The 14,617-nt window shown below is 35.3% G+C and overlaps 1 protein-coding gene across 2 annotated transcripts in view; it reads right to left on the bottom strand.

Annotated features, from left to right (window-relative positions):
- Positions 1-14,617, bottom strand: part of CEP152 (centrosomal protein 152) — a 68,658-nt gene that overhangs the window by 45,167 nt on the left and 8,874 nt on the right. For both annotated transcript variants that reach the window (XM_069460212.1, XM_069460221.1), the window contains exons 5-10: positions 13,494-13,659; positions 11,625-11,765; positions 10,990-11,129; positions 7,763-7,963; positions 2,768-2,915; positions 706-797 (exon numbers count right to left, since the gene is read on the bottom strand). In XM_069460212.1, the coding sequence (XP_069316313.1) occupies positions 706-797; positions 2,768-2,915; positions 7,763-7,963; positions 10,990-11,129; positions 11,625-11,765; positions 13,494-13,659 (888 nt within the window). The remainder of the gene's footprint in view (positions 1-705; positions 798-2,767; positions 2,916-7,762; positions 7,964-10,989; positions 11,130-11,624; positions 11,766-13,493; positions 13,660-14,617) is intronic.

The following is a 14,617-nucleotide window of genomic DNA, read 5'->3' as shown; positions in this document are numbered from 1 at the left end:
TAAGGCAGAACTTCTTCAAATACATTACTAGGATACATTATAAATAATTTTATAAAGGCCAGCATGAATCAGGTCTTCAAGTAAATTGAATGAACAAATGAATAAATGAACGAGACAACAAATATAAGTAGTTTCGCTCATACCTCCCTCTCTTACATTTTGTCCTCTATGGAAAGTGTCCCTTGAGCTGAGAGGCTGATGGAAGCACTTTTTGGCTTACCAGAATAGGGGACAAAGTGGACTGGTTTGACAAGAATGTGTTGTACTTTGGTCCGCCAGTGGTGAAAAGGCAAAATACCTCCATCAGTGTAGGTAACACTGGAACTCTTCTCCAGTATTTTCTTCTCCCTCCAGTGGAAATTGTAAGTAGTACCGAAGGAGGATGTGAGAGAATTGTAGTGAAACTTAATGTTCCCCACACCTGGAGATAAACTGATCTCTGGATTACAGCTCAGAGGAAGGGATATGCCATGTGAAGAAGGTACGGGCAGACTGGCAGGAGGGGCATGGCTCTGACTCTGCTGCTAGACAGAACTGAGCTTGACTCCCCAGCTGTGTGGGTGAAGCTGTGAGCAATTCCCATGAGCTGGTGTGAAGATGGTCCAACCACCTCTCTCATACCGAGAAACCCAAGATTCAAAAAGGTGATATAACCACTGCCCAATTCAGTTGCCCCCAGAGTCTCTTCCATGTGGTGACACTCACATGCAAAGCCTTGTTCATGTTTTCACTCATAGCATGAGCCTTTTGTGCTTGCTGCAGCTGGAGCCGAAGCTGAGCCACCTCCTGTACCGACCCTGTGGAGGAAAGAATTATAGGATACACTAAATGTAAGGAGACAAAGGACCTATGATCTACAGAAGAACTTGAATCCACTGAGGCTACAGACAGTTAAGTTCTGCTTTATTGCCACTATCCTTTTAGGGGCATAACAGAATAGAGCCAGCAGGACCCAGAAGGCATAGGACTGGTCCAGACATTTCCAAGATTTAGTCTGGCTCCCCTATGTCCTTAGGGAGTTGAAGGCACAGGCCACTATGACCTTCTTATTAATCAAATCAGCCATATCTAGACCTTAACACTCCAGAAGTACTATCTACCTACCTATCTATCTATCTATTTATTAGAGAAGAGGCCTCACTCTGCGGCCCAGACTGGCGTGCAGTGGCATAATCATAGCTCACCATAACCTTGAACTCCTGGACTCAAGTGATCCTCCTGCTTCAGCCTCCTGAACAGCTATGACTACAGGCACACACCACCACACAGAGCTAATTTTTAAATTTTTTGTAGAGATGGGGTCTTGCTATGTTGCCCAAGCTGGTCTCAGCTCTTGGCCTCAAGCTATCCTTCCAACCTGGCCTCCCAAAATACTGGGATTACAGGTGTGAGCCACCACACCAGCCCAGAAGTCCCCTAATAGAAGTATAACATTCCAACCCATAGAAAGCCAAAGAAAAAATTCCTCAGGACCCATTTCTACCCTCTAATAAGAAAACTACATCTTGCTGCCTTTAACTTCTTTCTAAATGCTTTTATTTCCAGCACTCCCAGATTCACATGTGAAATAAGTATATTAGGGTTGTACTTCCGAAACTTTAGTAACCTAATATTTTAAATGTACCAGGGGAAGTTCTCATTTAAAAGGGACTCTATTGGGTTTCCAAAGAAAATGACCAACTGGAAAATGGTTAAGTGATGGCATATTATGCAGTTAAAGAAAATCATATTTTCAAAGCCTTTAATGGCCAGGAAAAAAACTTACCAATAATGCCAAGAGAAAACAAAGGCTACAAAACTAAACAGGGAGTGGCACCTAAACAGAGTGTGTTCCGAATTTTGCCCCCCACCAAATATACATACACACATATTTAGGCAGTCATTGATTTTAGAACTTTCAGCTTTTGAATAACCCACCCTTCACACACTGTACCAACAGCCTTTCATGTGCCAAAGTGTGACTTTCACGTATCAGTTAATGAATAACCATTGACCTATTTTCAGTGTGAGCTATTCACCAGCCAACAGGGTGGTTTTTCTGTGCAGCAGTGTTTATACAAACATTTGATTATTTTCTTGCCTTTTAATCTAATATCATTTTATAAAAATAAGTAAGAAATAAAACTATGGCTGAAACTGAAATGACAAGAAGCATATGTCTCAAACTTAATACTGTAGAGATCATACTAGAAATCTTAACCATGACAAGAATGTAATTCTCTGGTGTCAACTGACTGGGTAGGTGGCTATTCCATTGTGAGGGGGGGAAAAGTTAAAGAAGTTATACAAAAGGATAGAACTACATGATCAAACATTGGGTCTAAAAAACCAAAATATAATCATTTTTAGCTTTCAGGGATAGAACTTACCTTATGAAACATATTTTATTGTTCAATTTTTGCACATTCAGCTTTAGTATATTTTCAGAAATGCACTTACAGAGAAGCAGGGCATTATTGCCAATGTGTGTGCATTCATTTCATTAGAAGGAAATACATTCAAATGTTAATAATAATTACCTCTGAGTAGTAGGATTATTGGTTAGTTTTATTTGGTACTTTATGCTTGTCTACAGTTTTGAAATTAATAAAAATAAAATATACCTTTATCCATATATAATAGTATTTTTTAAAAAAAAGAAAATGAATCTGTCACCAGTTGTCTTTTCTGGCTCTTCTGGATTTCTTGTAATTCATGGATCCTACTATGTTCTCTCTGCATATTGAACTAGCCTTCTAAGGAGACAGGAGCCCACCCAGACACCTACCGGACTGTAGCAAGTGGGCACACTGCTTTTGACTCTCCTCTAGACTTCTCGTCAGCCTGTTAATGATCTCAGTCTTTTCTAATTTGACTGCTTCTTGATTCCTTTCCAGTTGTTTCACATGATCTTTCAAATGAGAGCAAACATCTTCCTAAATAGAAAAAGAGTTCAATCAGTCATTTTCATGATCACTTTTAATAAATATTAAACTAAAAATAATGATATATAATTGCATTTTATGGCAAATACACTGTCATCACATAGCATCACTTCTTTTACAGGGTTACGTGCACAGGACTGGAAGTCAGGAGAACAAACTTGTGTGATATTGGGTGAGGCTTCAACTCAGTCTGTTTCTTCTTTTCTAATTATGCTAATAAAGGTTGATTAGATGATTTCTATCTTATTTTTTAATTTATTTTTCTCTAACCTGCTTCAGAGAAAGAGTGCTTTTTTTCTTTCTTATTTAGATGATTTCTAAAATCCCCTTCTACTCCACGTTCACAAGACACTGTTATTTTAAAATCTGATTTTATTCAAGTCAAAGGAAATGTATTACATTCTTATTTGCATTTTATGCTGTCAGGATAAGCGTATGTATACATATTTAAGGAGACCACTTCGAATCATGCAATTTGTATCCCAAGACAGCAAGGACACAGATAAAAACATGGAAACTCACTCTATTCTACACAGCCAAAAGCTCATTCTGTTCAGAGCAGCCAAAAATAATTGTTCCCTCCTCTTAACTTCTTTTAAATTTGATCTGTTTCTCTTTTACGTTTCTCTTTCTAGCTTTTACATGTCTTATTTCTCTTAATAATCTCCTTGAGGGTACCTCTGCAGTGCTTTATACATGTAAGGGCTACAATAAACACTTGAAAAACAAATGACAAAGGAAAAAAAACAGGGTGGGTGTGTGTGTGTGTGTGTAATTGTATGGGGAAATATAGAAAATATAGAGTGCATATGCAAGATACTCAAGTTTCTCCAATTTTGGAGTAATGAGCCACAGGAGTCCCAAGCCCAGGAAGAACAAATCCCCACCGTGGAAATCATCACCTTTCATACAAATGAGGCTACGCAGGCTGAATTTCAGGCAAATGGCAGAGCATGGGAAAGGCAGAGGAGTGAATTAAGGTAATTTGTTGAAATTACCTAAAAAAATTTTTAAAGACAATAAGTAGTAAGAGGAATATCAAGAAAGGGCTTTGCAGTAGAGAGAAGGCCTTAGGGTTTTGGCGTCTTATTCAAAGGATAACCTAAAGCCCAATAATGCCTTAAAAATACTGACACAAGGTACATACAATAAGGGTACTAACACAGAAGTTCCCTTAAGCAGAGCAAAGGGACACTGAAGTTTTTCATTTTAGCTTAAAAATTCATATGAATTTTGCATTCTACTTCATAATGTAGCTATGTTTGCTTTAAATTTTTTCTACCAAATTTTTGAGCAAAATGAAGCTTCTGGAAACTGGTCCATGTTTATTCAGCTCTGCAAACCTCCTGGCACCCTGCTACTGATTCCCAGGCCAGCTTGAGAAGCCTGGTTCTAAACTGCAAAAGTAACATGGCAAACACAATGAATGAGCTAATATTAATGACAGTACAATAGTAATAACAGCAAGGGGTGGGGAGAAGGCTAGTATTTATGTTCTGGGTGGTCACAATAGTTTTTATAAGCAACTGGAAACTGGACAAAAAAAAAGTTTTAAGAAAAAGTAGATATGAAAAACACTATAAAGAAAAGGCAGTAATTTGAGTATATGCAACAATCAAACCATGGTGTTTCCCGTTGACAAGTTCAGGGAAACAGATATACTCAAAAACTATAAAATTTTAATACTAAAAAACAAACAAGAAAAGATGAATAGTTCCATCTTTTCCATGATTAGCTTGAGTGCGAACACTCAGTTCAAGACTGATATGGGCAGACATATTTTAATCCCAAACGAGACAAGTGTAATGATAAAGAGATGATAACTGAATCTGTAGGAGGGAAAATAATTGGACAGAGTTCTAGTGCACAGAAAAATGAGGATTAGACCACACAGAGAGGTCTGCAGGAGTCTCTCAGCCAACAGAAAGTATTCAAAGTGGAGCCCTTAAACATATCATGAAAGGAAAGGTAGAAAATAGATCAGGTGAAGGTTAAGAGATAGAAACCAAAAGTCCACGATTTCACCAAAAGCTAAAGATTTCAAGAAGACCAGAATGAACAAAGGTATTATCTCCATCAAGGAGGTAATCAGAGATCTTAACACGCTATTTCTGCGAACAGTTTGGAGAAATAACCAGAACTCTTAGAACATAGCACTTCTATGAATGAAATAAGGTAAAAGGCAGTTTGGTGGAGAGAGTGTCCAGGAGATTGTTTACTAGTAGAGAATTACATCACTGGAGGAAGACTATGAGCTCCAAGAAGCCCGTTTCTTCCCATTTTTTCTATCTCTCTCTTTCTCTCTCTCTCTCTCTCACACACACACACACAGTCAAGGGAAACTCAGCCAAAGCAAAAAGATTTTATGTTGTGAGTGTGTATAATCTTTTTTACCCAGAAAAGCTGATGTATTTTTTTTTTCCTTTACTGGCTCTTTTTTTTTTCTTTGTAATTATTATGGGTACACAATAGATGTATACCTCTATAGGGGTACATGTGATGTTTTGATACAGGCATATAATGTGAATTAATCAAATCAGGGTAATTGGGGTGTCCGTCACCTCAGGCATTTATCATTTCTTTGTGTTAGGAACATTCCAATTCCACCCTTTTAGTTATTTTAAAGTACATCCTAATTTATCTGACAAGGGACTAATAACTAGAATATAAGGAACTCCAACAACTCAATAGGAAAAAAATCAAATAATCTGATTAAAAGATGGGCAAAGGATCTGAATAGACATTTCTCAAAAGATACATGGCCAAAAGGTTTATGAAAAAATGCTCATCATTAGTAATCTGAGAAATGCAAATCAAAATTATAATGAGGTATCATCTCACCCCAGTTAAAATGACTTTTATTAACAAGACAGGCAATAACGAAAGCTGGCAAGGATGTGCAGAAAGGGGAACCCTTGTATGTTGTTGGTGGGAATGTAAATTAGTGCAATCACTATGCAGAAAAGCTGATGTCTTAACGAAAATACTAAATTAATAATACATTAATAATTTTAGAAACCATATATTTCTCAAAATACTAGTTACACAGACATTCAAAAACTCAACTGCATCATGGATTGCTACTTCTCCCATTACATGTGTTGAATTTTGTCTTTCAAAATATAATTAAGCACTCATTCATGTTAAAAACTCTCAGTAAACTAGGTATAGAAGAGAATTTGCTCAACTTGTTATTATTATTATTTTTTTTAAACCTATAGCATCATACTTAACAGTGAAAACTTGAAGCTTCCCCACTAAGATCAGGATCAAAGAAAGGATGTCCCTTCTTATCACTGCTTTTCAACATCATACTGAAAGTCCTAGCTAATGCAGTAAGACAAGAAAAGAAAAGAAAAGGTATACATATTGGGAAGAAAGAAATAAAGCTGTCTTTATTGATGGATGACATTACTATCCATGTAGAAAATCTGAAAGAATCAACAAAAAGACTCCTAGAACTAATAAACAATTATAGCAGGGTATGGGATGCAAGGTGACTCCAAAAAAGTCAATCACTTTCCTATATAGCAGCAATGAAAGCCTGGAATTTGAAACTAACAACACAATACCATTTACATTAGCACCTCAAAAAATGAATACTTAGGCATAAATCTAACAAAATATGAACAAGATCTATATGACAAAAACTGCAAAACTCTGATGAAAGAAATCAAAGAAGAAGTAAATAAATGGAGAGATATCCCATGTTCAAAGATAGGAAGACTCAATATTGTCAAGAAGTAACTTCTTTCTAACTTGATCTATAGATTCAAAGCAATCCCAATCAAAATCTCAGCAAGTTATTTTGTGGATATAAAAAACTGATTATATAGAGTTTATTATGGGGAGTCCCATATAGTAGTATCACTCTGGTGCAGGATGTTGATACTGCAAAAGGCAATGCACATGTGGGGACAGGAGGTATATGGGTAATCCCTGTACTTTCCACCCAATTTGCTAGGAACCTATAACTGCTCTAAAAAATAGAGAGAGAGAATGTGCACACACACACAAAAACATAAAATTAAATATACATAAAGTCTGTTCACATCCTTATGTTTAGCTATTATTCAATAAGTTTGTTAAAGCAGAATATTATGATTAGTCAATAATGTAGTTGTCCATTTTTACTAAGAACATTTTTATAAAGCAATAATTTTCAACGTTTTGTGAGAGGAGACATGAACCTCCTAGAAAATCTGAATAAGCTCATGATTCTTCTCCAAAAAACTGCATACGCAACCCCATTATGATTTGGGTTGTTATTTTAAGTGTGTTGGAATTTTCCATACCCTAACATCTTTTCTTCTCCTCTTCCCTTAGTTTAAACCAATTCTGAAATTACATTAAGACAAATGCATTCTGAAATTTTATTCATTCACATGATTATCTAGGGTTTTAGAGATCAAGCAAACCTACCACCTGCTTACCCTCAACAACTTTCTCAGAGACCCAAGAAGGGATTCCTATTAGTTAAGCTCCCAAGATAGTCTCTCAAGTTCTGTCCAGCCCCCAGCACACTCATTCCTTTCAGTCTGGATTTATTCTAGGACCACATGAATAATATGCATAAACACTCTACAAATAAAGGACTAGTAATGTGAGAATTGAGAAAGTACTAACCAATCCTACAAGAAGAAGAAGTAGGGTTTCCAAAATCATACCTTTAGGACGCATTCATAAATTAAAAAATCATTGGCTTTTAAGTTTCACTTACAATCTAACACCTACTACAAACGTTCATGATTTTTATATGATGAACCAAAAAAGATTGGTTTCAAGAAAATAATCAGTTTACTTGCTTATAACAATTGCTCATTTGAAATCATCCCAACCTGCTCTTTAAGTGCGGTAACTGTAGCATCCAAATTCTTTTGTAAGGACAGTACTTGCTCTTCATACTTTTTTGTGAGGCCCATAACAATGCTCTCATGCTGCTCTCTAGCTCGTTGAAGTGACTCAGAATGATGAAGGTCCACCAGTTGCTGCTTCAAGCTTTCCAGAGCCATTTCAGTTGTTTTGCATTTCTTGATCATCTGGCAAATACACACACAGGAGATCCATGTTTACAGTATTTTAACTCCGTGCTCTCTATGGACTTTAACCCTAAAACTCAACCATGCTCTAATGAGAGCGGAGAAGAAGGGATCTCCCCATATCATAGCTCAAGCTCCTTAAAATGTCCTTAGCTCGGACCCAACAGGCCCATGGTTGTTGGAAACAATATTCATTGAGAAAATACATTTTGTAGTTACCTCAGGAGAGGGAAGGACGATTTTGCGCAGCATGATGGCAATGTGGGTTTCAGGCAAAGAATCTGCTGCTTCTGTATTGGCCTCAGTGCTGTTTGCATTGCTCTGTGAGCAAAGTGTGGGGCAACCCAATTGTTAGGTCATAGGAAAATGACAACTGTTCCTTGAAAGACTGATGAAACCTGCCAATAGTCACTTACTAAAAACAAAGTTTTGAAAGCTCTAACTGCACCGTTGGTATTATAGGCAAAACAATGGCCTCCCAGAGATGCCCACATCCTAATCCCTAAAACCTGTGAGTGTTATGTTACATGGCAAGGGAAAATTAAGATGGCTCATAGAATTAAAGTTGCTAACTATTAATAGATGACCTTAAATTAAGGAGATGATCTTGAATTATCTAGATGGGCCCAATAACAGATGGGGCCAGTTTTCAGAGGAAAACTGAGGCAGAAAAGTCAGAACCAGTGAGACTCAACTAGCCATTGCTGGCTGGAAATGGGCCACGAGCCAAGGAACACAAGTGGCCTCCAGAAGCTGGAAAAATCAAGAAAATGGATTCTCCCCTAGAGTCTCCAGAAAGCAATGCAGCACTGCTGACACTTTGATTTCAGTCTAGTGAGATTCATATCAGACTTCTGACCTCCAGAACTGTGAGGTAAATGGATGTGGTTTTAAGCCACTAAATTTGTGGTCATCTTTTATAGCAGCAACAGGAAACTATTAAATAATATACTTAATGATTATGTTCCCTTTATGTTTTTATTTATGCTACTCTTTTATAAATGCAATTTCTAACTTATAAAAAGATTCCAAAGTTATAACCTTTTACTACATAAAAGCAATTTAACTTTTCAATATAATAACTTTGTCAGTTTTCAAAAGGTTAAAAATAATCCATATTACACATAAAATTAACATTTCAAATGAGGATCATTCTTCAGTCTATTCCAGAGATTGCCAATTTATTCTAACACTGCTTTCATCACTAAGATATTTATTCATTTGCTCAATAAATAACACGCACACTTTGTGCTAGGCGGGGTTCCAAGCACTAAAGACATAATGACAAGACAGACCAGGTCCAAGGTCTTACTACTTTCAGGTGGGAAGAGATAATAAATAACAAGTAAATGAATAAGATCATTTCAGATAGTTATAGAGTAATAGAATGCAGCATGATGAAGGGGAGTGGGAGTATGGAACTGTGGGCTACTTTACATCCAAGGTGAATAGGAAGTCCTCTCAGAAAAGATGACTTTTTTTTAGCTGAGACCTGAAGGATGAGGAGGCAGCCATGAGAAAACATTGTTTAAGGTCTTTTATTAAACCATCCTCAGACTTAGCTACAAGTCTCACCCCAAACCAAGCTTATTATTTTACAGTCATTTCATTTTTAACTCCCCCACACACACTTTCCCACCCCAGAAAAAAATGGTATTAACAAAAAATGGAATCACCCACCACCAGGCTTGGCTACCAATATCTTGTGACTATTTCCAAAAAATCAAATAGCCATCTACTCATTAATCAAAGAATGTGTTACCACTTTAAAGGCAAGTCTAAAGAACAGTTCCCCAAATGGTTAAGAAGCAGCAGAATCCATTTAAAAAAAAAAAGGCTTCTAGGATAACAACTGCAAAGGGAAAATTTGGGTCAGAAAATATAGGTTCTGATGCTTTGTCAATAACTAGCTTTATACCCTTTGGCAAGTAATTTGATCTAAGACTTGGTTAACTCATTATAAAATGGTAAAATACAATGCCTTGCTAATCAAAATTCTGACAAAATTTTTTTTACAAAACATGAGATGTTGATTTGCAAGATCTAGAAGTAACAATGTGAAAAAGAGTTACAAAATTTTTGAAGACTATTAAGGACAGAACTTGTTTACAAATTTCAAAACACCATAAAAGGCATAATCAGGATAGTATCCAAACAGGAATAGAAAAACATACTTAAAAAAAAATACATATATATATGCATGTATATAGGTTAGGTCAGTTTTGAACAACAATGTTCACTCAATATATACTGACCACCAACTATGTGCCAGGTGCTGGGCATAGGTAATGGGGCTACAAAGATGAGGGCAGCCCAATATTGCTTTCAAGGTGTCCTCAGTCTATTATAATAGAAATGATCATCTGGCTTGGTGAGAAAAGCAGGAGATACTTAGGAAAAGGAAACCCGCGGTCAGGAGCTTGTCAATCAAATAGCCGCAGGCCATGCTAAGGGCATTTCAGAAAGAAGACATGACACATACAAGTATTATATATAGAAACAACAAACTTGAGTTTGAGGAGAATAAAAGAATAGATAATTATGAAACGATAAGATGGTCATCCTGATACCATATTTTATCCCACAGGTAAAGTGGGGTCATTGAAAAGCTTCAAGCAAAGGAATGACATAATCATAACTGTACTCTACAAAGATTACTCAGATAGCCATCAGAGAGAATTTATGGAAAGGGTAAACGACTAGAGACTAGTTAAGAGACTTTTGTAAATAAGAGGGTAAAATCCTGAATGGATGGAAATGAGAAGACTCAATAGAATTTAGTGGGTGACTGGATGAAGGAAAACAGAGGAGTTGAGGTCTTCTCCAGCTGTGTGGTGTCAAGGACTTGGTGGATGGTAGTGCCACTCCTCCAAGGTAAGGCAAGAAGAAGCAGGCTCATGGTGGAGGAAAATACAAACTTCAAAGTTCTTCTAAATTTAGTCCTACCCTGCCAAAAATTTAGCTAAGTAACTAAACTTTTCACCAAATAACTTTTTTACCATAAATAATGAAGTTAAAATATGTACCTGTTCTTCGTTAACTTTTAATGCTTGTATTTGAGTCTCCAGTGCTTTTATTTGTGCTTCAAGCTGCATCTCTCTTTCTTTTCCATTCTGAAAGAGTTTTTGTGATTCTTGCAGGCTGAGGCTCAAACCATCCTTTTCATCTAGGGCATAAAAATGTTTGTATAAATAATGTTACTGTAGAAAGACCCCAATTGTCACAATCCCTATCAAATGTCAGATCTATATCACATACGAATGTTGTTGAATTAAATTCAATTCAGACAAATAAACTTTAGTTGATTTAGAAAAAAACAAATAATGATTTAATAAAAAAAAAAAAAAAAAACCCTGAGTGACACCAAAAAAAAAAAAAAAATCTTATAGAACCAGAACTTCTTCCTTTAAAAATATTATTGTATCCTTTTGGGGGACAAGTTTCCTAACAATTTCAGCATTTGTTTACCTGAGAAGCCACATAGGTGTGACAAATCCCTGCTAATCAAAGAAGATATCTAACACTAATGATCCTACACAGACTTGCAATGAACTCTTAAACTCACCTAATCTTAAATTCATCCCACGTATTTTGCTATAACAGCTCACATCTATCTCTAGGGTACCTCATAAAAAACAACACCCTGCAGTTGTTATTTTACCTTTGGTTATCAGAAGCTGGTGATTCAGATATCGAATTTGACGTTCACTTTCATTTAACTTTTCAACAAAGTTTTCTAGTTGTCTCTCTTTTGCTTTGTTAAGAACCTGAAGTTGAATAATCTGTATATTTTCTGCAGAATCTGCTTTGGAATTAAAGATGGTTTATTAGATTAAAAATATATCAAAATATAAATTTGTGGTCATTTAAAGCAGTGTTTTTCAAACTGTGGATACAACTTATTAGAGTATCATGAAATCAATTCAGTGGATTCTGACTAGCATTTTTCAAAAGGAAACAAGACAGAATATAATAGACTATATCAGAGTGCCCCATGTAGTCAGAAGTATTATTTTGTGAAACTTTTGTTTCATTTATATACACTTGATTACATAGATATATATTGTAGACTGGATCACCATGTTTAAAAATGTCCTTCTTACTGTGGGTCACTGCCAGAAAACTTTGAAAGTCACTGATTTAGGATGTAAACCTGAATCACTACCATTGTGGCCAATTAAAAATCAGTATATAACAACTGCAATAGAAAAGAGTAATATGCCCTCATAAAATTAAAAATAAGTACATCAGCTTCTATAAAATCATTCTGAAAGAAAATTTCTAGATACCCTTCTCAAAATATTTCATTTTAAATGGGATATAAATATCATGTTAATATTTATGCTGGCACATAATTCCTGAATTAATTAACTAATGAATAGATTAATAAAGAATTTTGAAGTCTTCTTTGAGAAACAAAGTCATTTTAGGGAGCTCTTAAAAATGACTGAGTGAAAAATGAAAAAAAAAAATGATCGGTGGGAAGTCTAGTTTTCTCTTTGGTCTAGCACAGGTGGCCCAGAATATCAAGTATGACATTTCCCCCACCAAGTAAAGGAAAAAGAAAAAATAAAAACTCACTGTCACACTCTAGAATCACACTGACTCTTAAACACGCACAATAATTACAAATTATTTAATATGCCAGAGAATGTGACAATAAAAGTTAGACTATAAAAACACTAATTCAGCATACTCACTGTTTAAGTTTTGGTTTTTGGGTTTTGTTTTTTGATACCAGTATTTCATCTCAAAATTCCTAGTAAAGCTGTAAGCACCTTTCTCATTCTCATATTTATATATATACTATACAAACAGCAAGTGCCACACAACTGAACCCAATATCTAAGTCTAATTCTGAATATAAAGTAATTTATATCAGAGTTGCCTAACAATATTACATTAAAACTGTAAAATCAAAAGAAAAAGTCAAGATGATAATGGCTGATTTATTAAATTACATTTCTATATAATCAAAAATCTGAGATTAAAGAGAAATCTATATTTCTCTTTCCAAATTAGTCTTCAATTAAAAAAAATGTTGATAAAAAAAATCTTTTCTTTTTAAAATTTCAAATGAACCCTAGTCTCCTGCACAACAGGCAGGGATACTAACCACTATATAAATGAGAACACTTTAACCAGAATGACTGAAATATACAATGAGAAGTTTTCATTTGACTTTTCATTATGGAAAATTTCAAACATATAAGGAAGTAGAGAGAACAGCACAATGAATCCTCATAAATCCATCTCCCAAATTCAACAACTATGAAACCACAGCCAGTTTTGCTTCACCTATACTTACATCTAACATCACTCTCCAACAATACATTATTTTAAAGTAAATCGTAGACTTCATATCAGTTCATAAGTACCTCAGTATATATCTCTAAAAAAAAGGGCTCTTTGAACTATCAACAACAATTCTGTTGTTATACTTAAAAAACTATTCTTGAATGTGTTCAAATATCCACTCAGTGTTCACAATTCCTCGATTATGTTATTAAAAATTAAATTTGATACCTACTTTCATTAGCTCCTAAAAATTGTTGCTGCAGGCCTTCAAATGTGTCACTTCCTGCTATCTCCTGGGCTGGTGAGCCATTATTCTGGGCAGAAGACTGATAAGGTTTATATGTCACTTTATATGACTCCAAAGCTTGACAACCAGGACCTTGTGATGAACCGAATTGCTATTATAAGATGACAAATGAAAGTGCCAATTAGGATTTGGCCTTTTCTTAAAATTATCTGAATGAAATACCTTAATTTTGTGTTACAGAACTTAATAATGGTATAATTACAATTTTTACACATATATCTGCTCAAAAATAGTACTTATTGTTATTTAATACCATTAATTAGAAGTCTGCAATATATAATTTACAAACACCTTAACTGCACTTTTGAGCACATAATGAAGCCAATTTCATAAATAAAGCTCAAGAATTCCAATGAGACTGTATATAAATATTTTATAACAAATGATTTAGATGATGCCAACACCTTGGGAACATGAAAATGCAAATGTTCAACAACAAGAACATGTGGAATGAAGAACATTCTACAGAGATAGAATTAAGAGAAAATAACCACCTTAGAAGGACCAAAAAAATCCCATCATTGGGTGACACAGAATAGCTATTGGTGAAATGAGACATTTGTTGTCATTGAGAAATTCTGAGAAACAACTAACTATGTCCTGAGGTCTTACTTCATTAAACTCTCCCACCGGAAAAAACAAGGTGCTTTTTTTCCTTAATATTCATTCTGTCTACTTTCATATCATCATACAAAACAGATATCAGCTTTGAAATGTTTAACCTAAAATTTGTTATAACTGGTAAGCAAGAAAATTGAGGAAACAATTCTGTCATCTACACAGAATTACTGCTTTAAAAACTCTATGAAGATACCTGAAGCAGAGTGAAGCGGGAGAAGCCAGAGGCTCCACTAAATGAGGAAAGTTAATCTTTGGCAGACTTAATTCTTAATGTTTAAATAGCTGTTTCCAAAGAGCCTCTCTTTTAAACTTCTGACTTACGATCATGATTGTATTAGGTTATAAACAGAAAACAGCATGACTAATTCACCATGAACCTGAATAAGTGCCCCCTCATAAATTGGTGTAGTTAAAATAAATCATCTTGC

Source organism: Eulemur rufifrons, chromosome 2 (assembly GCF_041146395.1).
Source record: "Eulemur rufifrons isolate Redbay chromosome 2, OSU_ERuf_1, whole genome shotgun sequence".
Lineage (NCBI taxonomy): Eukaryota > Metazoa > Chordata > Mammalia > Primates > Lemuridae > Eulemur > Eulemur rufifrons.
The sequence above is the reverse complement of the archived record's forward strand: the minus strand, read 5'-3'. Positions and strand labels throughout refer to the sequence as shown.